This window comes from Notolepis coatsorum (genome assembly GCF_963971535.1).
Source record: "Notolepis coatsorum genome assembly, chromosome: 10".
In the NCBI taxonomy this organism is placed as follows: Eukaryota; Metazoa; Chordata; class Actinopteri; order Aulopiformes; family Paralepididae; genus Notolepis; species Notolepis coatsorum.
The window spans coordinates 20,441,925-20,469,564 of record NC_140174.1 but is presented as its reverse complement, the minus strand read 5'-3'; the positions used below and the strand labels follow the sequence as shown (position 1 = coordinate 20,469,564).

The window sequence follows — 27,640 nt, the reverse complement described above, 5'->3', positions numbered from 1 at the left end:
TTGCTTCGTGGAAGTTATCCTGAAAATGACCCTGCTAACTCAGTTAGCCACGTACGAGGAACTGGGGCCCAGTTCACACTGGCATCTGATATTGGAGACGATTTAAAAAAAATAATGTGAACAGACAAATAAAAAAAATCTGATCAGAGCAATAAATCAGAATTGAACACTAAAGCTTGCAGTGTGAACACAGCTTAAAAGCTGTATTCAACAACTTTATTAATTACATCAACACATTTGTTTTAATTAGAGAAATCAAATATTTTATTTACATACAAATTCTGTGAAATCATTTAAAAAAAAAGCTGTTTTAAGAAATTTAATTTAGTCATGATTTGAGCTATAAAAAAAACAAGAGCACTTCAATTCCTTGTACAGTATGGCTTTGTGCGCTTTGTGTCAAATACTAAATACAACAATCTTTCACCAACATGATTTGCTGATCAGGACGGAGTTAAAAGCCACTGATCAAAGTTTCATCCTTCATTTGTCGAGGTTTACATCTAGAGTGACAGGAACCAGGAAGTGTTTACATCTAGAGTGACAGACCAGGAAGTGTCGAGGTTTACATCTAGAGTGACAGACCACGAAGTGTCATCATTTGAAACATTAAAAAGGTGCTACAATTGGTATTTTATAATAAGTAGTCTACATGTTAAAATAATAGTTCTACATTCTGACAGCCATCACTGATACAGAGTGTCTGGTCAGTAACATGGGTCTCACAGTCCCCCCCCCTGCAGTAAACACAAAATACATGGTCAGGTATCCCGTTCCCAGGAGAGTGAGACTTGTGTTGCTGACCAAACACTATATCAGCGATAGCCGTCAGGATGTAGAGCTACTTAACACTTATTTAAACCAAGAAATACCGCTTACAGCACCTTTTAAAGATGTTTGAGATAGGCCAATCAACGTCATCTCTAGGTTCACTCTCTAGGTTCAGGCTCCCATCTCTGTCGTCTCACGCTCTAGGGTTAGGGTCAGGGCAGCGACCCCAGCAGCAGGGCGGCCAGACAGCCCAGCAGCGCGGCCGCACCCTGCGGTGCGTGGGTTGGGTCGGAGCGTCCGTACAGCTGGAGGTGCGGCAGCGTGCGCCGGATGAAGTGGGAGAAGCTGGACACCTTGGCATAAACCCCGGGCTGGTTGGCCTGAGCACAGCTTAGCCCGAAGCTCACCACGCCCGCCTGCACCCAGGACCCGTTCACCGTCTGGCAGACCAGAGGGCCCCCGGAGTCACCCTGCGGAGAGACAGGACATGACTCACTCAAACAGGACATGACTCACTGACTCACAGGACATGACTCACTGACTCAGGACATGACTCACTCACACAGGACATGACTCACACAGGACATGACTCACTCAAACAGGACATGACTCACACAGGACATGACTCACTCACACAGGACATGACTCACACAGGACATGACTCACTCAAACAGGACATGACTCACACAGGACATGACTCACTGACACAGGACATGACTCACTGACTCACTCAGGACATGACTCACTGACATAGAACTAGAGTAGACAGCAGTAGAGTAGAGACAGCAGTAGAGACAGCAGTAGAGACAGCAGTAGAGTAGAGACAGCAGTAGAGTAAAGACAGCAGTAGAGACAGCAGTAGAGTAGAGACAGCAGTAGAGTAGAGACAGCAGTAGACAGCAGTAGAGTAAAGACAGCAGTAGAGACAGTATAGTAGAGACAGCAGTAGAGTAGAGATAGCAGTAGAGTAGAGACAGCAGTAGAGTAGACGGCAGTAGAGACAGTATAGTAGAGACAGCAGTAGAGAAGAGACAGCAGTAGAGTAGACAGCAGTAGAGACAGCAGTAGAGTAGACAGCAGTAGAGACAGTATAGTAGAGACAGCAGTAGAGTAGACAGCAGTAGAGACAGTATAGTAGAGACAGCAGTAGAGAAGAGACAGCAGTAGAGTAGACAGCAGTAGAGACAGCAGTAGAGTAGACAGCAGTAGAGACAGCAGTAGAGACAGTATAGTAGAGACAGCAGTAGAGAAGAGACAGCAGTAGACAGTAGAGACAGCAGTAGAGTAGACAGCCGTAGAGACAGCAGTAGACAGTATAGTAGAGACAGCAGTAGAGAAGAGACAGCAGTAGACAGTAGAGACAGCAGTAGAGTAGACAGCCGTAGAGACAGCAGTAGAGACAGTATAGTAGAGACAGCAGTAGAGACAGCAGTAGAGTAGACAGCAGTAGAGTAGACAGCAGTAGAGACAGCAGTAGAGACAGCAGTAGACAGTAGAGTAGAGACAGCAGTAGAGTAGAGACAGCAGTAGAGTAGACAGCAGTAGAGTAGAGACAGCAGTAGACAGTATAGTAGACAGCAGTAGAGTAGAGACAGCAGTAGAGAAGAGACAGCAGTAGAGTAGACAGCAGTAGAGAAGAGACAGCAGTAGAGTAGACAGCAGTAGAGTAGAGACAGCAGTAGAGTAGAGACAGCAGTAGAGAAGAGACAGCAGTAGAGTAGAGACAGCAGTAGAGAAGAGACAGCAGTAGAGTAGACAGCAGTAGAGAAGAGACAGCAGTAGAGTAGAGACGGCAGTAGAGAAGAGACAGCAGTAGAGACAGCAGTAGAGTAGAGTACCTGACAGGAGTCCTTGCCTCCCTGCTGGTACCCGGCACAGATCATGTCGTCCAGGATGGTCAGGACATCCGTCGCGTGCAGTCCGTACATCTGCTGACAGGACGTCTGGGAGATGATCGCCACCTGCACCTCCTGCAGCGGCGCAACTCCAGCCAGGGGCACTGAGGAGAGAGGAACCACTGGGTCAAGAACCTCCAGCCAGGGGCACTGAGGAGACAAGAACCACCGGGTCAAGAGCCTCCAGCCAGGGGCACTGAGGAGACAAGAACCACCGGGTCAAGAACCTCCAGCAAGGGGCACTGAGGAGACAAGAACCACCGGGTCAAGAACCTCCAGCCAGAGGCACTGAGGAGACAAGAACCACCGGGTCAAGAACCTCCAGCCAGAGGCACTGAGGAGACAAGAACCACCGGGTCAAGAACCTCCAGCCAGAGGCACTGAGGAGAGAGGAACCACCGGGTCAAGAACCTCCAGCCAGGGGCACTGAGGAGAGAGGAACCACCGGGTCAAGAACCTCCAGCCAGGGGCACTGAGGAGAGAGGAACCACCGGGTCAAGAACCTCCAGCCAGAGGCACTGAGGAGAGAGGAACCACCGGGTCAAGAACCTCCAGCCAGGGGCACTGAGGAGAGAGGAACCACCGGGTCAAGAACCTCCAGCCAGGGGCACTGAGGAGAGAGGAACCACCGGGTCAAGAGCCTCCAGCCAGGGGCACTGAGGAGACAAGAACCACCGGGTCAAGAGTCGCCAAGACCCACACAAATGGTAGCCCAGTGTAGATGATCCAGTGTTGTTGTTGACGACAGTAGAGTTAGCAGGGCCCTGTTCCTCGTACCTGGCTAACCGGATAATTTTCAGCATAGCTTGATTTAAGCCAGAACTTTCCGTTCCCAGACGTCGGATTGTCTAAATCACCATGGTAACAGATCAGAAAGTTTGAACCTGCTCCAGAGCAGGGTTTAGTTCAGTTAGCTGGATAAACCATGCCACACCCTCGCCAAAAAAATCCCAGCTTGCTGAATTATGTTTTTGTGCTTCGTTCTTCTAGAGGGGGCTTTTGAAATGTAAAATAATACACCTAAAATGCTGATAATAAAATCATATTCAGCCTATAGATTAACTTCGTCCTAAATAATGCACGTCATATTTATACGGATACGGCGCTCAGAGTCATGATACACACTGCATGTGGTCCCGCAGGGATATTTTTAATGAATGAAACTAGGGGTGCACGATATTGATTTTTTTACCCAGATACCGATACCTTTATGCTCCTCAAGGCCGATACCAATAACCGATATTTATTGTATTATACAAACGCCCTCTTCCTAAACCACACGCTATCAGTCGTACCACAGTACTGGCAAAACGGGAGGAGCCTACAGTAAAAACAAACGCCCTTCATCCCAATTCACCCACACCGCATTTTTTTTTACCAAAAAATATATTATATTATCGGAGCTATCAATAACGTTATCGGGTTTATCGGGATGACGTCATAATTGCTGATATCGGCCAGATAATTATCGTGCATCCCTAAATGAATCGGCCGTTTGGCTCCGATTAGTTTCATATTCTCTGCTGTGGATGTATGCTTAACGGAGCGCCCGGATTGTGTTTCATTCAAACATAAATTGAAGTGTCTATGTGTGGACTGTGGATTATGAATTACGAGGAATCTGAATCTGTGGATTGTTGAATTGTATCACTGTCATTCACACGTTATTGTGATATTGTAACTGGGATTAAAATGTCTGATGAGATGCGCTGTTTGACGGATTTGAGAAATTGAATGAGCCGTTGACATTAATGCATTTGAGAAAATGCATTTATCTGTTCAAGCACAGTTATCGGATGATGAACATGAGTCACTGGTATAAACCAAAGGTTAATCAATTCAATGCATGTATGGATGATGTCCGAAACAGATTAAAACCTGATTAATAGTGAAACTGTATAGCCTCTAGGGCTGTCTTAAATACTTTGAAGCTTCGTTCGATGGCACAAGCTTCGAACATAAATGTTTGCCTCCAAAATCTTGCGCCTCCATTCCAATGAAACAAAAGTAAGCGGCGCCTCGACTCCACCTCTCTACAACAAGCATGTGGAGATTATCGGTGTTGAAAACAACAAGGACATGTGCAGCAGACATGTCGACGAAGAAGTCATCAGACGTGTGGTTACACTTTAAAATATACAAAGACAATGGCCAAAAAGCAGAGTGCCAGATATGCCAGAAGAAAATGGCATATCACAACTCTACAACAACTTTGTCAAATCACCTAAAAAACGTAAGTATCGTTGTACACGACGGCGACGCCACACAAAACATTAATAAGGCTATGCCTATGCTGCTATGACTAATGTGTTACCAAGTTGGCTAATTTAATTGTAATCATCTGCTTTTGTAGGTGCATTGTCTGATATAATTATAAATTATAAATTAAATATAATTGTTTGCTTGATAGACGAAGGTTGCAACATAATTATGTAATGTCATTGGCTGTGAGAGCAGCCCCACTGCACCCAGGCAGCGTAGCCGAGTGAAACCTTGTTGGCTGCGTCAGTCACGAAAGGGGATACTTAATTAATTAATCCAATCCACTTTATTTATAGAGCACATTTAAAAACATCAAAGTTCACCAAAGTGCTGTACAAGTCCCACAACATAAGATAAAAAAATAAAGATTATAATTAGTATATATATATATTCCCCCCCCCCCCCCCCCCGAAGTTTCGAATTAAAATCGAAGCTCGGCCCCGAAGCTTCGATTGCCAAAAAAAGCTTAGAAGGTCAGCCCTAATAGCCTCCAAGCCTCTCTGATAAGAGCCATATGAAATCAGTTAAATTTTTTTCCAAATTCATTTTCTTTTTCCAAATTCAGTTTTTTCCGTTTTAATATTTCAGAATTCTGTATTTAGCTTTTTACGCTCATTTTACCATCAGAAAGTGTCTAATAAGTGGAAATGAATAAATGTCCACAATTGAATAAGATATAACAGTCCATTTAATGTTTTTAAGTGCTGCAACTCAGAAATACAGTTCAATTTTACACAATATTTTTCAAATAATATTGTGACAAAATAAAAATACACATTTCAAGTGTAAACAAACAATAGATACAGCTAGCTACTACTGTCATTATCACAATGTAAGTAGCCTAGCTATATCTATTCTATTGTGATGAAATATAGTAATGCATAATTTAGGCACCTTTAGTTTAGTTTATAAAGGACAGTGTGTACTGACAATCATTTGCATTAAACAAATAGATGGGTGCACCAGATTTAGCAAGAAGCTATAATTTCTAGTCCTGTGTACTTTATGTACTGCAACGTTACATAGCTATTTCATCACAATAGTGTCAGTGATTAGCCTCGCCCTCTAGCTGTATCTATTGTGATCACCAGGGATCATCGTTAGAGAGCTGGTGTGTATGGGGCTGCGGCACTGCAGATATACCCTACTCTGCTTTGAAGCACAGTGTTTTTCCGTGTTCCTGACATGGCTTTTGGAGAGTGATCTTCGCACGTGTTTTGCGAGTCCAGTCCACGGCATGTTGACAGAATTTGCAAAACACTTTATCGCCGGTCATATACAAGTCTTAGGATACTGCGCTGCTCTGAATTTAGGGCTTAAGTGTGGAATTTCTTCCGACGTTAACACCGAAGCAGCTAGACGCTTGGAAAATGCTGCGTGTTGTGTGTAACACGCTGTAGCGTCCCCAGTCATGTTCGCGTTGCACCAAACGTTCCATGTTCTCCCGAACACAGAATTTCCGTCCAGAATAGGGCAAAAAACGTTTTACAGTTGATTCCGTTTTTATTGCTCAATTCCGCGATTCAGTCTGATTCCGTGAACGCGGATTTCATATGGCTCTACTCTCTGACACGTTATTTCGGGTCGCGCCTTGAAACTTTGGGAACCATGTATTTTAAGTACATGATACCTAAGCCGAGCGCATACAGTACAGATATCCTCATAAGTATCTATTAATTCGTATTGGGCTTGTTTGCATCTACTTATTCGGAAAGAGTTGAACTAATTATTTTCGCTAGCAATAGATCTCATTCGATTATTCATTCCATTAAGCCTACTGCCAGCAGGCACATTTAAAGAAATATAATCTGATCGATTGGGGTAATGAGGGACTTAACATTAGCCTATAGATTATGCATTTAACTTGTCGGCGAGGCTATTGAGCCGTACTGTATTGTACCCATTCTGCAATCTGTTAATAAAGTTTTCAATCAATCAATGCCGTTAGAAAATCAGGATTTCTGCGATCGACACCTGCTGTCTTTTCAGGTGAGGCGGCTGTGCGCACTTATCCTGAGTATCAAGTCTGGTTCGAATTAACGAGACTCAGCGTTCGAGGAACAGAGAAAGCACGGATTCAAACATTGGGTTAATTGAATCTGGATAATGGGACTTTTTGATCGACTTAGTTGAACCAGGTACGGGGATTAGGGCCCTGGTAGCCCAGTGTAGATGATCCAGTGTTGTTGTTGTTGACAGTACCGTTAGCTGGTAGCCCTGGGCCCTATTCCCCGTACCTGGTTCAACTAAGTCGATCAAGAGTCCCATTATCCAGATTCAATTAACCCGATGTTTGAAGCCGGGATTTTCCTGTTCCTCGAAGGTGGATTCAGTCTCGTTAACTCGAACCAGACTTGATACTCAGGATCAGTGCGCGCGCCCGCCTCAGCTGAGAAGACAGCAGGTGTCCATCACAGAAATCCTGATTTTCTAACGGCATTGATTGATTGATTGATTTAAAGATTGCAGTACGGCTCAATAGCCTCGCCGACAAGTTAAATGCATAATCTATAGGCAAATTTTAAGTCCCTCATTACCCCAATCAATCAGATTATATTTCTTTAAACGTGCCCTGCTGGCAGTAGGTTCATGGAATGGATAATCAAATGAGATCTTGCTAGCGAAAATAATTAGTTCAACCGTTTCAGAATAAGGATACGGCTCTCTTACCCATTGATTGATGTATGGTGGATGTTTTACTTATCTGCACTGTGGTGTGACGGTTGGTCGTTTTGACTTTCACGCAGACGACCCGCGTTCGAATCCCCCTTCTTCTAGTCTTTTTCTTCTTTTTGCAATGTAGGAATAATTCAATTTGGTGCACGTTGAGAGCTATATAAAGAATGACATCCTCAATGCATGTAGATTTATAATATTTTAACTTAAAACTAGGCTACTTTTGCGTATAATCATTAATATTATATTCCAAAAAAATTATATTGGAAACGCGGGGTCTCGAACTCGGGTCGCCCGGTTGACAGGCGAGAGCACTAGGCGTTGCACCACTGTGCCAGACGGGATATATCCATTGTGTATCCATCAATGGACAAGAGACCCGTGTTTCGAATATTTTTCTTTTGAATGAAGTTTTATCTCTTTATTCTCAAATGCATTAATGTGACGTCAACGGCTCATTCAATTTCTCAAATCCGTCAAACAGCGCATCTCAGACATTTTAATCCCAGTTACAATATCACAATAACGTGTGAGTGATGATACAATTCAACAATTCAACAATCCTCAGAGTCCTCGTAATTCATAATCCACAAAAACCACAATCCACGCATAGACACTTCAATTTTATGCTTGAATGACACACAATCCGGGCGCTCCGTTAAGCAAATCTACAGCGGAGAATATATGAAACTAATCAGAGCCAAACATATGCCCGCGGGATTCACATTTGCAATGCGCCGTTATTAAAATAACCACATGCAGCGTGTATCGCACTCCGAGCACCGTATATGACGTGCATTATTTTATTTAGGACAAAGTAAATCTATAGGCTGAATATGATTTATTATCAGCATTTAGTTCTATTATTATACATTTCAAAAGCCCCCTCTAGGAAAACGAAGCACATAAATATAATTCAGAATGGTATAATGGGATCTCTAGACTGAGAAATATTTCAGGAAGCGAGCTGGCATTTCTTTGCGGGGGCGTGGCCATGGTTCATCCAGCTAACTGAACTTAACCCTGCTCCCGACCAGGTTCAAACTTTCTGATCTGTTACCATGGTGATTTAGAAAATCCGACTTCGGGGAACAGAAAGGTCTGGCTTAAGTCAGGCTATACTGGAAATTATCCGGCTAACTCAGTTAGCCAGGTACGGGGAACGGGGCCCAGTGTAGATGATCCAGGGATGTTGAAGACAGTAGCGTTAGCTGGTAGCCCAGTGTAGATGATCCAGGGATGTTGACGACAGTAGAGTTAGCTGGTAGCCCAGTGTAGATGATCCAGGGATGTTGACGACAGTAGTTAGCTGGTAGCCGAGTGTAGATGATCCAATGTTGTTGTTGACGACAGTAGAGTTAGCCGGTAGCCGAGTGTAGATGATCCAGTGTTGTTGTTGACAGTAGCGTTAGCTGCTAGCCCAGTGTAGATGATCCAGTGTTGTTGACAGTAGAGTTAGCTGGTAGCCCAGTGTAATGATCCAGTGTTGTTGACGACAGTAGCGCTAGCTAGAGCTGCCGCGATTACCGCGGTATCGCTGTTACATCACGGCCACCGCCGAGTAGGCTGAATACCGCATCACAGCTGTTTTTTATAATAATAATAATGAAGTACCCTCCTCTCGTTGGGCTTGCGGCTCTGCAGATATACCCTACTCATCTATCGAGGTTCCAAGCGACCCTATTGGGTACCAGAAAAGTCACGTGAAACATTGCAGACCACTGATTGGTCAGAAGAGAGACGCGTCACACGTTGGGAGCGTCCTGCAGTTTTTTACATCCTGAATGTCAGCCATTGATCAGAGCTCATCACAATACGGCTAATAACGTTAGCTTTAGCTCCCCGCCGGAGTGGACTATCATCGCTCCTCAGGAGTACTAAACGAGACATAATGATTTTACTGTCTGCAACGAATGTTATAATAAAAGCCCTTCGTTCTATACACTTGTCTGATTGAAAACTTTATTAACAGACCGCAGAATGGGACAACTCAGCACGCTCTGAGCAAAGAAAGGAACTGAGATGGTCCGGTAAATACGCTGATGTTATTGAACGTATAACTATATAATGGTAATGCCACAAAACGAATGCCTTTATTATAAAGTAGTAACTTTATAGTAATAATAATAAGAAAGGGTCGGGGGGGTAACCACCCCTGCCCGCGACACCGAGTGAACGGCGCACGACCAGAGGGGAAACTTCGAATCCGTGTTTCACTTTCAATAACTAATGCGTGCTTGCCGAATCCCAAACAATATTCATGCTGCAAAGTCATCCTCTAAAGATCGACATTTAGACTAGAGGCAGGCTATATGCTATAAAAAGTAGACTACTACTAAAAAAAAAAATGCATCCAAACTTTTTTTATTTTTTTTTGTGCGTGCGGTAATAACCGCGGCGGTAGGAAATATTTTGCAAATCCGTGCGGTAAGGAAAACATCAATACCGCGGCAGCTCTAGCGCTAGCTGCTAGCCGAGTGTAGATGATCCAGGGATGGAAAAGTGACAGCAGACACAGTAGAATAAACTGCATCAGATTATCAATCAGTGTCATTTCAAGGGATAATGAGATGAAGAGGAAACGGTAGTAGGCTACTGACGTGGTCCCGGGAGATAGGTGGAATAGTAGCCCCTTTTGTGACTGCGGTGTGCAAGCCTGGGGCTCTAGTGACCGCAGTCACTCTCAGGTGTGCCGCGACCAGTTTAAAAAGAAACTACCAAGCGTGATCGGGGGGCTGGGGGTGGGTCAAAAATATATCAGATATGAATTTCAAAGATACCCAGCGTACAGGGGGACCCTGATGGAAACAAGACCAACGTCTTTCTCAGGTCTGCATCCCCTTAACAATTGTGTGTATTGAGCCGTACTGTATTGTACCCATTCTGCAATCTGTTAAATAAAGTTTTTCATTCATTCATTCACAATATGGGTTTAACACAGCTTTACAGTGGGGTCTGGAAGCTCGGAGATGCTAATAAACAGTTTAAAACATTGTTACAAAACGAGTGGTACTCAGAGCGAACCGTGTATTTCCGCCATTGGTGTCCAGCCAAATGCCTTGTGCGCGGTGACACCAATGGCGGAAATACACGGTTCGCTCTGTGAGTACCACTCGTTTTGTAACAATGTTTTAAACTGTTTATTAGCATCTCCGAGCTTCCAGACCCCACTGTAAAGCTGTGTTAAACCCATATTGTACGCTGGGTATCTTTGAAATTCATATCTGATATATTTTTGACCCACCCCCAGCCCCCGATCACGCTTGGTAGTTTCTTTTTAAACTGGTCGCGGCACACCTAAGAGTGACTACGGTCACTAGAGCCCCAGGCTTGCACACCGCAGTCACGAAAGGGGCTAGTGGAATAGGTGAGTAACCTGGAAGCCTCAGGTGTAAATCCAGGACACGATTGTCAGTAAATCCAGTTGAGCAGGTGGTGGTGATATTCGTTGAGGTTGTCCAACGTTGGATAAGAGCAAAAAACGATTTAAACGTAGGAGTTAGAGACATAGAATATACAAACACTCAGCGACAACAACGTATGCGTCCTCTCTGACCGGAAGACACGAGTCTCTCTCTCTCTCTAGTCTTACCCTCGTCGCGGACGTTTCCCCAGCCGGTGACGTAGCACTGCGTCCCCCCCGGGAACACGGTTCCGGCACCCGGCACGCAGACGGGACGGATGTGGTCCGACCAGGTCAGCGGGGCCTTCAGCTGGACCAGCGCCATATCCCGGCCCTGGTCCGGCTCCACGTAGCCACTGGGGACCACCACTCTGCTGATGCGGCGCGTGGACTCGTGGGGGTTGTAGCCGTTCAGCTGGTGGCGCCCTGCATAGATGATGTAGGCCGCCACGTCCGAGGGGCTGGAAGAGGAGAGCGGAGCGGAGGCCAGGGGTGGAAAAAGTACCCAGACATTATACTTAAGTGAAAGTATGGGTACAGTCTCAAAATCTTACCCAAGTAAAAGTCAGAGTATCTGGCTAAAAACACTTGAGTAAAAGTAAAAAAGTTTCTACTTTTAAATGTCTTAAAGGCCAACTTGCAGGTTAAACCCTACTCTTCAATTACTGGTAGTTTACATCTATCTAATTTCATTTTTTTTTCTCCATTTGACGCCGGAAATGCCACTCAGAAAGGGTTAAAAAGGTCCATGCATGAATAACATGCACGGATCAAATGAAAAAGCTTATCAGATGCTAGCAGGGCCGTGACGTCACTTCAGGCAACTTATGCCTTATGCCCGTCCGGGTCATAGTACTACTGGCTATATGGCTCTGGCTAACGTTACCCCGCTAACGTTAGCATTATGTCTACTGTCGTGAACCATTTTAGATCGGGGCATGTAGAGGAGTTTGGGGAATGAGTAAAATGTGCAGGTCCTCTTCTCAGACCTGTGGGGCAAAGCACTGCACACGCATCATGCCGCTAGCAAGCTACACGTCGCGGCATGTTGATAGCACAATAGTAGCCCACTCGGTGCATCACAGTCACGAAACGGGCTACCAATCAATCAATCAAAAACCACGATAGCTATTAGCTAATTAACGTTAACATTACAAGCTCAGACACCTTATAACTACTACTATTGTCGTGTCCATAAGTTCCCTGGCAGAATACTTGTGAGGACAAAGGTATACAAAGAGGAGAGAACCATTTTAAATCGGGCATTGTTAGGAGTTTCAAGAATGCTGGCTACCAAGCTAAGCTAAGTTAGCTAACTTAGCTACTAACGTTATATACACAATATGTACAACGACACACTGATTTACATTATTACAAATATGGTAACGTGGTTGTGGCTTTTACAAATAGTGGTTAGCTTTAGAGATGAATGGCTATGATCACGGAGCAATAGTGTTAGGTGAAACAGAGACTAGATCATCGGCTAGTAGTAGCAAGAAGGCTCTGCTTTCCAATGATACCCCACATGGGGATCTAAATACAAAAAATCAAATCACTCCCTAATCACTCAAGCCATGGTAAGCCATACCACCTGCTGGGGAAATACTACCTCTGGACTACTAACTACTACAGAAAAACTTGAGTAGCAAGTTATTTTTACAACTAAAGTTCAGACCTATGTTACTCTATTACATTAGCACTACAAGTGCATTTTCTTCTGGAATCAGAAACTTCAGAATGTCATCTTTCAAAAGAGACCAGGCTCATGCATGTGCTATAAGCATGAAGCATGTTGTTTTAGTTTGCAAAAAAAGTATGCAGTCCTCAAGTTAAAAAATTGCCACTTTTCTGCCCGCTTGTTAAGGGTACTAAAAGGTGGTGGTGTTTAATCAAAGATCCCCGCTGGGGCGCTCTAGTAGCACACCATGTAACGCGCTGCGTCGCGAAACGGCAGACCCGGGTTAGATTCCCGGACCCGCCGTCCTTTGCCGAATGTCTTCCCCTGCTCTGTCTCCCGTTTCATCCTCGCCTCATCTGTCGGTCATGTCTGACCAGGAAAAACCGATAAATGCCAAAAAAAATAAAATCTAAAAAAAATAAATAAAAGATCCCCGCTGTCTAGTCTTGCACAAGGACCAATGGGTATGGGTGGGTTAATTTTCCATTGATGGGGATTTGATTGGCTGTTTTTAAATAAAGCGCGGCAGCAGGATTAATAACGTTAACGTTAGTTCGGCCAGAGAAACAAATATACTAATTAAAATGGTTGGACCTGCGAGATTTGTACTTTGTAGGTCTGCATTTTAAATGTAAGGAGTAAAAAGTATGTTTTTTTTCTCTGAAATGTAATTGAGTAAAAGTAGACGTATACAAACCTAATAATACTCAAGTAAAGTACAAATCCCCCAAAACAGTACTTAAGTATTGTAACGAAGTACAATTACTTTACACCCCTGAAGGCTGTTAGAGTGATGTTAGAGTGAAGTTAGAGTGAAGGCTGTTAGAGTGAAGGCTGTTAGAGTGAAGTCAGAGTGAAGTTAGAGTGAAGGCTGTTAGAGTGAAGCTGTTAAGAGTGAAGTTAGAGTGAAGTCAGAGTGAAGGCTGTTAGAGTGAAGGCTGTTAAGAGTGAAGGCTGTTAGAGTGAAGTCGGAGTGAAGGCTGTTGATAGAGTGAAGTTAGAGTGAAGGCTGCTAGCGTGAAGGCTGTTAGAGTGAAGTTAGAGTGAAGGCTGTTAGAGTGAAGTTAGAGTGAAGGCTGTTAGCGTGAAGTTAGAGTGAAGGCTGTTAGCGTGAAGTTAGAGTGAAAGCTGTTAGAGTGAAGGCTACTAGCGTGAAGGCTGTTAGAGTGAAGTTATAGTGAAGGCTGTTAGCGTGAAGGCTGTTAAGAGTGAAGGCAGGCCGCCTGGCTGGAGTGTCATGTGAGAGTGAAACGTGATCCTAACGACACACAGTTGTGGGGGATTCCGCCAAACCGCTAAAAATATCAAGTGTTCCTTTATTAATCCCCTTGGGGAACTGCAGGTGTCATAGCAGCATGGGGGGGGGGGTACAGGTAAAACAGGTAACAGTAATAATAGAGCGTAGAACAAAGTGCAAAGTAATAATGGCAATAGTGATGACAGTAGTGAACAGTAGTGAGTGGCAGGATTCAATCAGACAGCAGTAATAGTGATGTTGGTCCAAACCGTCCATGCAGTGATTATTATCAAGAGTCAGATAGTCCTAACAGTGTTTATTATTAAGAGTCAGATAGTCCTAACTAACAGTGTTTTATTATCAAGAGTCAGATAGTCCTAACAGTGTTTATTATTAAGAGTCAGATAGTCCTAACAGTGTTTATTATTAAGAGTCAGATAGTCCTAACAGTGTTTATTATTAAGAGTCAGATAGTCCTAACAGTGTTTATTATTATGAGTCAGATAGTCCTAACAGGGGCGCTCCAGTAGCACACCATGTACCGCGCTGCGTCGCGGATCGGCCGACCCGAGTTCGATTCCCGGACCCGCCGTTATTTGCCGAATGTCTTCCCCTGCTCCCTCTCCCTCACTGCATCCGTCGGTTATGTCTGACCAGGAAAAGCGATAAACGCAAAAAAAAAAAAAAAAAAAAGAAGATAGTCCCCAACAGTGTTTATTATTAACACAATGGGGACCAGCCACGAGTTAACTCGGGTTTCGGTGCCATGCGTTGTGGACCAGAGCCACGAGTTAGTTCAAGTTCAAGTTCTTTAATAGTTGTCATACAGAAGTACAGAATACTTTCATACAAAATGCTTCTTACTGTTACGCTCCAGAGACTGTGCTAGACAAGATAGTATCAAGTAACATAATAACATAATATAGCATGAATTTAGAAGAAGAAAATGAGGTCACAGTGTTCGGTATAGACATATGTACAATGTTCTGAGTTACCATATAATATACAATACACAATACTATGCAGTGTACTAATGTACAGTACTATCTAGTGCAAAGCAGAAATGGGATGAGGTACAATTTTAGGTACAATTTACAGTAAGGTGTACGAGTTGTAGTGCAATCCTTCATCCATAAATATAAAGTGTGGGGAGTGGGTGCTACAGTGTGTTTGTTTAAAGTGGGTGTGTGCTATAAGTGTGTGGAGTGGGTGCTACAGTGTGTTTGTTTAAAGTGAGTGTGTGCGTGTGGATGTGTGTGCTATGTGCGTTTGGTGGTTGTTGTTGTGTAGTGTTCATTCATTGTTCGTTTAGCAGCCTGATGGCCTGGGGATAGAAGCTTCTTCTGAGTCTTTCTGTGCTCGCCTTGAGACTCCTGTATCGCTTGCCTGACCGCAGCAGTTCAAAGAGGCAGTTGTTCGGGTGACTGGAGTCTTTAATGATTCTCTTAGCCTTGCCCTTGCAACGCTTGTAGTAAATGTTCTGGAGGGTGGGGAGCCCCCCTCCAATTGTGCGTTCGGCTGAACGTGTCACTCTTTGTAGTCTGCTTTGGTCTTGTGCAGTGCTATTCCCAAACCAGGAGGTGATGTTGCCGGTCAAGATGCTCTCTATTGTACATGAGTAGAAGTTCTTAAGGATCTTCTGGCTGACTTGGAACTTCCTTAGGCGCCTGAGGAAGTAGAGGCGTTGTCGTGCCTTCTTCACAACACTGTTAATGTGTGTGGTCCATGTCAAGTCCTCGGATATGTAGGCTCCGAGGTACTTAAAGCTGTTGACTCTCTCAACCGGTGCCCCGTCGATGCTGAGGGGGCTGTAGTCCTTGACCCCCGACCTCCTGAAGTCCACAATCATCTCCTTTGTTTTGCTGACGTTCAGGGAGAGGCTGTTTTCCTGGCACCATCCCGCCAGGACCTTGACCTCTTCCAGGTAGGCCCTCTCGTCGTTGGCAGAGATCAGGCCCACCACCACTGTGTCGTCAGCAAATTTGACGATTGTATTGCTACTCCGCTGAGCCACACAGTCGTGTGTGTACAGGGAGTAGAGGAGGGGACTCAGAACACAGCCCTGGGGGGCCCCTATGTTGAGGGTGATGGATGAGGAGGTGCAGTTGCCTGCTCTCACCACCTGGGGTCTGCCAGTCAGGAAGTCCAAGACCCACTGGCAGAGGTCATAGCCCAAGCCCAGGTCCCTGAGCTTGGCTATGAGTATGGAGGGGACTATGGTATTGAATGCCGAGCTGTAGTCGATGAATAGCATTCTCACATAGTTCCCCTGCCTCTTGTCCAGGTGTGATGCTGCTGTGTGCAGCACATGGGATATGGCGTCCTCCGTGGACCTGTTGGGGCGGTATGCAAATTGCAGGGGGTCCATGTTGATGGGGAGGGAGGAGCAGATGTAGCCCTTTACTAGCTTCTCAAAGCACTTCATGGCTATGGAGGTGAGAGCTACAGGGCGGTAGTCGTTGAGGCAAGCAGGCTTGGATTTTTTGGGTACAGGGATAATAGTGGACTTCTTCAGGCAGGTGGGGATGACAGCCTGTTCTAAGGACAGGTTAAATATGTCAGTGAATACTGGGGCCAGTTGGTCGGCACAGACTTTTAGGACGCGGCCGGGGATGCCGTCTGGACCTGCTGCCTTCCTGATATTCACTTTTTTTAAAGGTCCGCCTCACCTCATGCTCTGTTACCCTGAACACTGCGCCTCCATCAGCAGCCGACCCCCCCCCCCCATTGCCGAGGCTTGTGAGCTGGTGTTGTTATTACCAGCATCAAACCTCGCATAGAAGGTATTGAGGTCATTTGCTAAGGAGATGTCACTGTTCAGTTTGAGGGAGGCGCCTTTGTAGTCTGTCATCGTTTTGAGCCCCTGCCACATAGCTCTAGAGTCAGCTTGTTCAAACTGGAGTTCAATTTTATCCCTGTAGCGTCGTTTGGCCTCTGACACTGTCCTCCTTACGTTGTATCGCGCCACCTTGTGGTCATTCATGTTGCCTGCCTCTAGGCCGTCGTTGTATGCTTTGGTGCGCTCTCTCAGAGCTTCACGGACGGATTTGTCTACCCAGGGTTTTTGATTTGGGTAAACTTTCATTTTGGTAGTGGGGATTGTTTCTTTCACCCTAGTACAAACATAGTCCAGCACTGTCTCCGTGTAGACATTAATGTTATCTGTGTCGCGGAACAACTTGTGGCAAGTTGTTATTGTTTTATTCCATATTAATCACTGTATCAGCCAATGGACATATTGATCTACCAGATGCCGATGAATAATGGGGAAATGCTGCCGGCGATCACATGGGCTGACGGTAGGACACTCTTCACCCAAATTACAGCCGGATCAGACATTGTTGTAAAACGCAAGCGATCGATCAGTGAGTGTGGCTACTTGAACGCACACTGTATTGCTAATCAATAATACTAATCGGCATCCCCCACCGCCCCCATTTCATCCATAGATGCTCTGTAATAGTCCAGATGATAAGCAGTTTGTTTTATTTCATTCGTATATATACAACAGAAATGCCGTTCGATATAACGTTACTAGCCTTTAGCCCTATAAATAGCTTTCCAGAAAAAATACGAGATGAAAACTGCGATAAAGCTTATATTCACGACGCTATAAAATGACAACCAACCGATGGATTTTTATTTTCTTTAAGCCATTATGAAGGCACGGTTTATGCACTCAAGTGACAATGAGAATGGACAGATAGCAATACTATAAAGTATATATATATATATAGCTGTCCAAAAGTACATCGGTTTGTTTACAAAGCGTTGTCCTCCAGCCACATATTAGATGGCGAGGCCCGGTCGTCAAAGTGTTAAGAGTCAGATAATCCTAACCGTGTTTATTATTATCCTATAGTCCTAACAGTGTTTATTATTAACACATTGGTTGCCAGCAGGGGGTGCACAATTTATCGCTTGGATGCCACCACTCTAATCAATGAGAGGGCGAGCACATTTGCAAACGCATAAACTATGGCTGTGTCTAATACGCCCGTCGCTTATCAATGACTTGCTTGCAGTCAACATGTACGAAACGGATTGTTTTTTCATCAGTACATTTCCGTTTTATACCGTTTTGAATAAGAGTATAGTTTTGAAGATTTCTAGTGATTCCAGAAAAATCCACGAAAATAGCTAATACACAAGAAAACACGTTGTAATTTTTTTCGGCCTATTTATGAATCGTTTTCAAATAAACGCTAGATTATCGATAGTATATCTGTACTTATGCACGCTAGAGAAGCGGGCTGAAAAATCGATTATCCATGACCTGGTCAGCGCTAACGTCATACACACACACACACACACTAGGGATGTGCATCTCCTCACTGAGGCCGATGCGATGCGCATCTCGATACGGTGCATTAACGATACGATACATTAACGATACATTTGAAGCACCGGGCGATGCGATACGATTCACCCCCTGTTGAGATACGATACGATTCGATTTGATTCAACATAATGCGATTCGGGGCGATACGATGCGATTCAACACGATGCAAAATAATGATACAATTTTATGGTATGACAGAGGATTTGGTTGTATTCCTTATATGCAGCTTCTATTATTAAAAATAAAAGAATCTACTGTAAGACAATTTATATAAAAACTCTTGGGTGCCTAAGAAGACTTTTGCATAAACTGTCTTTTCTATCCACTTTAGCTAAAAACACACGAGAGAGAGAGAGAGAGAGAGAGAGAGAGAGAGAGAGAGAGAGAGAGAGAGAGACCCGTCCGAGTTGCCGTCGACAGTTGATGATGTCACACACTAGACTAGGTCACTAGGATGAGTCTATACTTTCCGACCGTAGCCGCATTATGTCAACAACACGGAGCCTGGATGGATGCATGAAGAGATATAATTAAGAAACGAATAACCAATAAATGTGAAGTTATCTTTGAACCCCTGTTGTCAAGCGTCTTCAATATACCCCCCCCCCCCCCCCCTCCTCACCAATGGTACTGGTGTTGCAGAGTCACGTTAGTTAGTTAGTTAGACACTAGTTTAGCGTTAGCTGAACGGCTAACTGGCGTTAGCCAGAGGCTACTAGCGTTAGCATGTTGATCAATCCTATTCATGTCTCGACTTCCACTGTTTGTTGATAACTGTGACGCGGCTCTCGCATTATGTAGTAGCGAAGCAATAGTATCTGCTGTGTGTGTGTGCAGTCACAGTGCACTGCTGACAAGTGGATGAGAGGAAATTATATGAATGCATCGGTTTTTGACCGATGCAAAGACGCTACAACAAGATGCATCGCGAGTTCAGCCTGACATTTTGCCGATGCGCACTTATTCCACCGGTGCACTCGCATCGTGAACGTGTATGCCGGCGCACCGATGCAAATCGATGAATCATCACATCACTAACACACACATACGTTGTGAAATCTGTGAAAAAACATCAGATTACCCCAAAACTGGTAAAATAGATTCCTTACCTCAGATCAGATGTTCTGCAAAAAGATTATTCCAATTCCTGATCGCCATTCCAAATATCGATTGTGTTTATTGATCCAATGTTATACCTCGAAACAGATAATCCACGCTGCTTTCGGTTGCCTCAATGAATGCAATAGTCTCAGGTTACATGGCTCAGAAGTCAAATGTGGAGCCCGGAGTTTTTTTTTCTCATGCATTTCCATTGACTCCAATCCAATGTGTGCAATACCATCCGGGAGACGGTAGGGGGCGGTATTTGCCCTTTTCGAGCTCAGAGCCAGTCCCAATGATAACGTGAGGCTGGATGGATGAAAAATGAAGGATATCGCTAATAAAAGAAATAGCGAGTAAATAACAAGATTTCTCGTCATTGGCACTCAACGCATGGCGGCCAACAACGAGATTTCTCGTCGTTGGCACCCAATGTGTTAAGAGTCAGATAGTCCTAACAGTGTTTATTATTAACACATTGGGTGCCATGCAGTATGCCCATCTTTACCACTCTCTGCCAGTGCTGTAAGCCTATGGAGTCGCTCACCTTCTTTGTAGGGCTATAACTTTTTAAATATTATAGCTATATCGACATTACTATGGCCCATTCAACATCGGGTATCCATCGTTCCGGATGTGGGAACGTTATATTTTTCCATTCATACATTGTCGTGTTAGTACCGTCGAGAATATAAGTATGTTTTTAGACTGTATATCCGTAATTCCTAGAACACGCGCTATAGGCCCCGACGCGTATTATACATTATTACATGGCGTTTTCACATTCGCCAAAATGCTTGATTGTGATTGGTCAATAGCGCTCGTCAGAGGTCCGTTATTACTCGATGAGGTAGGTAGGTACATTGTTAGTAAGTTAGCCATGTAATAAGCGGGATAATGTATAGCAAAATAATTGACCTTCACTACGTTTAAAACACCTCGGCGAGGCGCCTCTGTATTCTAAACTCCGTGTCGGTCAATTATTTTGCGACAATGACCTCGTAGCTATACATGATCCCTTACTTATACATCGATATGGCATTTCGTCCCTATACACGCTATATTAAAAATTTCAAATGCATATGATCGCTATACATTATGCTCCATCATGCGTGAAGGAAAGGGGGGTCGTTTATGATTCCTTGATTGTCACTAACGGCTTTCTTTAGTACGACACCATATGTTGATCGGACAGATTGCAATGAAATAAATAGACAATCGAGCTGGAAATAACGTTAGATTCCTCTTACCTACCTCTGGCCGATGCGTCTGGAGAAAAGAAAATTCTAATTATTTGACGTCGATCTGCTAGATCCATTTTCCGTTTGTATGACGCAATAAACGCATCCCAAGACTGGTAAAATAGATTCCTTACCTGAGATCAGATGTTATCCAAAAAGATTATTCCAATTACTGATCGCCATTCCAAATATCGATCACGCTTATTGATTACAGTGTCGAGTCCTGTAAATACATAATCCACGCGTTTTCCGGGCCGGTGAGCACAATCGATCCTTCAGATGCCTTGAGGGACAAATAAAATGAGGAAACTAACCACTCCCCCTGCATCAGTCTGAACTAGAGGATGACATCTTTTCGGGATTCCCGTGGGTCCCACGGGATTCCCACGGGATGGGAGTCAATATCACTTTGAATCCCGTGATTGGGCAGGACCGGGAGTAAAAGTCAACAGGAGCAGAAGGGAGTGGGAACTATGACAACAAAATCAACAGGATTTGGACGGGAGTGATACATTGGTGCATCACTAATGTAAATGTTTGGTGGTTTTATATTTAATTAAGGCAGACATCAGGGCTGTACAGCATGCTATGAAAAAAATCGGTCTGTGCGATGAATGAATTTACTGCACTAGCACCCGTGCGATAGGCATTCGGTTCATATCCATAACCCTTATTTTGAAAATCCTGTGGCAAGTCTCATTTCCGCCAAAGCGCAGCTCCAGCCATAATAGCTATGGCTCCGGCAGCTAGCAACGTTCGGTTCATATCGATACTCTTATTTTGAAAATCCTGTGGCATTTCCTCCCAAGCGCAGCTCCGGCAGCCCAACAACAACAGCGTGCTATGTTATGTTAGAGTGCGCATTTTGCGACCAGGAAATAAGTCCCTGCCTGTTTTTCCCCGCAATGCTTCCAATGCATCTTACATGCTTTGCATCCTCACCAAAACTAACTAGTTAGCTGCTACCGGTAACTAAACTAAGCTAACCCGGGTCAGAGGCAGAGAAAACAGTGAGGAAAGGGAGGGGGCGGGGAGCCTCAGCCTCCGTCAATGATTTTAAGTAGGTGAGGTCAAAGGCATTTGATAGTATTTACTGAGGATGGCCAGATAATGTTGATAGCACAAAACAAAACATAACAAATATAATGCATAATAAATGTATACATGATCATGAAACATAAAAAAAAATTAGGAACTGTTTGGGAGAGGGAGGTAGGGAGGAGTTTTAGGTTGTGTGTTGCGAGTTCCAAAAAGTTATTTCAAGTTTAAAGCTCAATATATCAAAACGTGGCACTTTACAGTGAACAGGAGGTATATTTGTATTAAAACAATATATTGTTTTTCATTTAAATGTCTGGAAGAGCTACATTTCTTTCTTTCAAATGATATTTTCGTTACCGTTTTTAGTTGATCTAAATGTTACTGATTGTGTTGAATGGGCTTATGATATCGTCTCTTATCGATTGCAGGCACCTGCATCGTATCGTGGCAGACTTTGTGATATTGGCAAATATCGTATCGTTGTCCAAAGAATCGATATCATGATGAAACTGGTGATTCCCACCCCTAGTAGAGTCCATACATCCAACACCAAATCCCATAATTCCTTACACGTAACGTGTCTGGCTGTGTGACGTCAACTTGTCAGCATGAAAATGACAGCCAAACATGGCACTGCAACTAAATAACACAAAACAATAGGCACATTTGTGACTGTTACAAATAGAACACGTTTTATACTTGTGCTACAATATTTTGGCCTGTGCTACAAAACGATCAACCTCTGTAGCACCAGTGCTATGTGCAAAAAAAGTTAACATACAGCCCTACAAACATGATGTGACCTGTTCTGAAGGATCAGATTAAACCGAATATATATATTTATTTATATATATATATTTAATTGTATTTGTATATCCCCTGATATCCCTTGTATATTCCTTGTACAATATGCATTGAATATCCCTTCTAGTCTACTGAACATCCCATAATAGTCTCCATTCTACCATTGGACGAGACCTTGGTGCCAGGTCGCCATACCCCTCAGACCAGGTTCAATCGTACCGCTCAACATGTATGGACAAGTCCTAGTTCCGCGTAGGAATATGTCTACCGCACCACTAATGGTACTATTTGTTCATAGTGCGTATATATACTGCGCTATTAAAGTAGAGCTTTCTTTTAGTCCAGTTCCTTACCCTCCAACAGAGTGACAGACGCAAAAGCCTCCCCGCGAACCACGTGTGGGCAGTAAGGCCAATTCGGCCCAGTATCGGCATTGAGACATCGTGTATATTAATATTTGAATAGTCATATTTGGCACTATATCGTCGAGTTGGACGTATTCTATTAAGCTAATAATAGTCTATTCATATGTAGTGCCTCGTGCGGTAAGAGTCCTATAGTAATCAGCACCCCCATCGTTTCGGGCATCAGCTGGACGCTTATCCAGGGTGGTTGACCCCACGTGAAGCTGCACCCGAGGAGCTCCAGGCCAAAGAGCGAGTGGACCTGTATATTGGATTATTCTACCGACGACGGCTAGCCTTCCCCGGCTTGGATTATGCTTTGAGTACTTTGATTATTCTATGGATAAAGGCCGACACTGCGGTGTGTTGGAAATACCCCCCCCGGAGAGGACGACAGGTGAGAAGACGCTCTACACGACGAGGTCGCCTCACGTCTCTCCATCGTGGACCGGAGGACGCCGGCCACAGAGAGTCCAACTGCTTTCATCTGTGGATCGAGGATCGCTGGGCACCGGGTCGCACGACTGTGGGCTCTCCCAGGATACCCTCGGCCAGACGGGATACAGCCAGACTCTACCCCCCCCCCCTCCAGCTGTCCTACAAGCAGTCGGAACCTTCCCCTAGTGTATCCAGCTATATAATCATTCAAGTATCATTGCTATTGTTCCCTAAATATTCCAGGTTGTATATTTGCTTCCTGCGCAATCAGAGATTGGACATTCGATATTGATCTACCTACGAATACTCATTTGCCATAAAAGTGCATACTATTTCAAATCATAAATGTAATTAAGTGATCGTTGTACATACCTTTTGCTATGTATTATTATTAAACGCAGACTTTCGACTTGGTACATTTGTGTTGGATCCGTTTCATCAGGTGGGAGTGTTTATCATAATTATTTATACCTAGTACTGGGTGGCCAGAGTCTAAAGTACAAGAGGTAGTGGTAGTAAGTATCATATCTAACAATACAGTCAGGGAATTGTACCCCTCAGTTACATGACCCATGTACTGCATATTTTATACTGAGGAAGAAAAACGGAGCAAGATTGGTAAACGGGAGTGGGATGGGAGTGGGATTCTATAAACGTTTGGCTCGGGATTGGGACGGGATTGGGATCAGTCCTCTGTGGGAGTGGGAGGGAGTGGGATTTTTTTTAAACTCACTTGGGATTGGGATGGGATTATTTCTGTGGGAGTGGGAAGGAGCGGGAGTCAAAATCCACTCACATGTCAGCCTCTAGTCTGAACTGATGGGGTGCAGTTACACAGGGAGAGACGATAGGGGGCGGTATCTTCCCAATTGAGCTCAGAGAGACTCTGCAGCACTAACCCGAGGCTCGATTGATGAAATATGAATTCAAATCGCCAATAAAAAGAAGTACGGCAAACAAACGATATATGTTGTTGGCGGGCACTGAACTGGCGGCATGAACTAACGACTTATAGCGTTGGTGGCATCCAAAGTGTTAAGAGTCAGATAGTCCCAACAGTGTTTATTATTAACACATTGACCGCCAGAGTTTCTATAGACCAGAGATGGGACACACACAACACACACAGAAAGGGAGAATGGTAAATAGCAGACTTAATGATTTTAGAATATTTCAGCTAATGTTTATTATCATCAACTATCCAGTTCGTTTTTATAGTGTAACATTTGGCTACTTTCCTCACCAAAACTACTTTAAATAATTGAACGTAGAGAGAGAGAGAGAGAGAGAGAGAGAGAGAGATGGATGGATAGATAGAGGCTCACCCCTTTCCTCACCAATACCTACTCAACTCGACATTGGTACCTGGTAACACTCGGATCAAATACTCTAGTGACGGAGGAATACTCACTTAGGGAAGCAGTGAGCAGCGGAGAGAACCCAGTTCTCATTGATGATGGAACCTCCACAGACATGACCCGTCTCTGTCTAGAGAGAGAGAGAGCGAGACAGGAGAGCGAGGGGGGGGGGGGGGGGGGGGGGTAGAGAGAAGGGGGAAAGAGAGAGAGAGGGGGGGGCAGAGAGAGACAAGGAGAGAGAGAGAGGGGGGAGAGAGACAGATAGAGACACAGATAGAGAGAGAGAGACAGACAGATATAGATAGAGAAAGGGTGAATCACTTGGGGATCACAGCCAAACACCGCACTTAGCATGGATGTCATGGGTGATGATGGTAGAAAGCCTATAATTAGATTAAAATGTATTGTCATCACCATACAGCACAAGTACAGTACAACAAAAAGAAGTTTGGCATCCAATCAGAGTGCAAATGTAACAGTAAAGTGCAATAGTAATATACAATGTACAGGTGATTAAACTGGGTATAAAATATATACATTAGTACTACTGAGTAATAGTGCTAATCAGATGTATGTACAGAGTTGTAGTATTAGTACAGTGATACAGGTATAAAGACACTATGGTAGTAAGTCATACTGGCCAGCAGCATAACTAGTAGAGTAGGTCAGGGATATGTAGATATATAGATGTAGGATTATATGCAGGTATATTCAGACGGACGTGAATGGGTTTCTAATTGTAATGAACGCCATTAATACCTGGATATCTACTTGCCAAGGCCAGGCTCCGTCGGCTGCGTCCGCTCCTCCGACTATCCTGTTCTCCACCAGCGGCGCTCGACCACATTCCTGGGCTCCACAAGCCAGGACACCTGAAAAGAGTGATCGATTGAATTGATTGAACATTTTTATTTACAGATTGCAGAATGGGTACAATACAGTACGGCTCAATACAAACAATTGTTAAGGGGATGCAGACCAGAGAAAAACTTTCGTCTTGTTTACATCAGGGTCCCCCATTTTCAATTCATCATAACATTTATGACACAGGTATACAGTACTGTTACATTTGTGACACTGACATACAAGATATGTAAATATACAGTACTGTTAAACAGAGATCCTAACAGAAAATATATACATACGAGGGGGAGGAAACTGTACATTAGGAGGGGGGGGGGGGGGGGGGGGGTTTGGACATTTACAGAGGCCATACAGATATACAAATATATATCATGACATTTATGACAATACATGACATACAGCAGGTATAAAGTACTGTTACATTTGTGACATACAAGATATGCAAATATACAGTACTGTTAGAGATCCTAACAGATAATATACAAGGGGGAGGAAACTGTACATTGGGAGGGGGTGGGTGGGGGGTTTGGTCATTTACAGGGGCCATACAGATATATATCATAATACAGTACCGTTTAAAAATATATACATTCGATGGGGAAGAAACAGTAGGCTACATTGGAGAGGGTTGGGTGGGGGTGTTTGGACATTTACCGGGGCCAGTTTTGAATTGCAGCCAAGGCCCATTGCAAGTTGCTGTACTCTGTCGTCTACTCTACGCCATCCTAGGTTGTCAAAATGGGCAGGGGTGAGGTGGGTTCTAGGAGTAAGGTCAAGCAGTAGTCCGACCAGTTTGTTTTGTGATGTTTGTAATCTTGTTTTTAGTGCCTTTGAGGTGCTTTGGTACCATGAGGTGCAAGCATAGTCATAGTACCCTTGAATGAGTGCTCCTGCCAGTCTTCAGGGTATTCTTGTTTACCAGAGAGGAGATCCGGTACAAGAATCTAGTTCGTTGGTTGACTTTTTTTTATTACATTGGATGCCATTTTGTCACAGGAAAGATTTGCCTCTAGGATGGAACCCAGGCTTTCCTTGTGACAATATTGTCACCCACTGTAACAGAGAAGCCGTTGGCCTTGCTGTGTACAATGTTATAGACTAACAATGTGGGTGAACATTTAGTAATGATATACATTTCTGCGGTTTAGAGGAAGACAAAATGATTTCCACATGTACGTTAACAAGAAGCAGGTCTGATGTCACGGACTCACCTGTTAGGCACCAGAACATGGCATTAAAGTGAGATTTCAGCATCATGTTTACAGGGTTCACGAGACAAAAAGCTAAAATGTCGACGTTGAAAACACTTTGGTTTAATTTTACTTTCGGGTGGTTCTACTTTTGAAAAACCGACGGATTAGTTCTGGACATCATCGAAAAGTTTTACCAGCAAATGGCCACAATAGCGGCATTGTTTAGATAACGAACCGAAAAACACCGCGCGCTTTATAGGTAAAAACAATAAAAACCTCTGTTATTGTTCGTTATTTCCTTCGAAAAGTAATACACGGGTGTATTTTCTTCTTCTTTTTTACAACAGTTCCAAACGGCTTTATCCAGTTATCCGTGAAAAGTGAGAGTTTCTTCTTCTTATTTGTCTTTATCGAGGAGAGAGACCCCAATCACCTGGACACCTGTTCCTCTCTAGCCAATCAGAACAGCGGTCCCACCCACGCGTCATCCGCTACATAACCTCGTTCCCAGCTTTCCGCTACATGCTCAGAGGAGGAGCGTTTTCCGTAGCCGCATTTTGCGGAGACGCTCTCTGATTGGCCACTGACTGACGCTCTCTGATTGGCCACTGACATGTGCGCCCAATCGCGTGACGAGCTGTGTCTTTTCCCATTTCCGGGTCTAACAGCCTGCAAACTACCTAACGCCTAGTTTATCACTGGTTAAGCTTAGGCGACTCTTTCGAAGTTGGTTAAGGTTAGAGTTTGGAATCAGGGCTGGTGTTCTATCGCCCTGCTCTAAGACAAACTCTAACCTTAACCAACGTCGAAAGAGTGCCTAAGCTTAACCGGTGTGCTTGAAGCCTTTTTACAACGCATCCGCGTTTCCGGGTTCCCGTTTTGCGCTCTGATTGGCCAGGTCATGTGACATGAGCGCCAATCGTGGGACGGCA

General features: G+C 44.2%; 1 protein-coding gene across 1 annotated transcript; it reads right to left on the bottom strand.

Annotated features, from left to right (window-relative positions):
* Nucleotides 1-170: 170 nt before the first annotated feature.
* On the bottom strand, nucleotides 171-27,144 carry LOC311236046 (serine protease 33). Its single transcript, XM_084323632.1, has 6 exons — nucleotides 26,727-27,144; nucleotides 25,411-25,523; nucleotides 24,705-24,781; nucleotides 11,197-11,468; nucleotides 2,610-2,770; nucleotides 171-1,241 (listed from the first exon to the last, which is right to left on the bottom strand). Exons 1-6 carry the CDS (start codon nucleotides 26,770-26,772, stop codon nucleotides 984-986), a joined length of 927 nt encoding a protein of 308 aa, XP_084179758.1. The 5' UTR covers nucleotides 26,773-27,144; the 3' UTR covers nucleotides 171-983.
* Between the last annotated feature and the right edge of the window lie 496 nt (nucleotides 27,145-27,640).

Bases quoted from the DNA above. Each gene is read 5' to 3' on its own strand.
- LOC311236046 (XM_084323632.1), bottom strand. From the start codon at position 26,772: ATGATGCTGAAATCTCACTTTAATGCCATGTTCTGGTGCCTAACAG. The intron at 25,524-26,726 runs GTGAGTCCGTGA...CACTCTTTTCAG, and splicing joins CATGTTCTGGTGCCTAACAG to GTGTCCTGGCTTGTGGAGCC. The intron at 11,469-24,704 runs GTGAGTATTCCT...CTCCTCTTCCAG, and splicing joins GCTGCTCACTGCTTCCCTAA to CCCCTCGGACGTGGCGGCCT.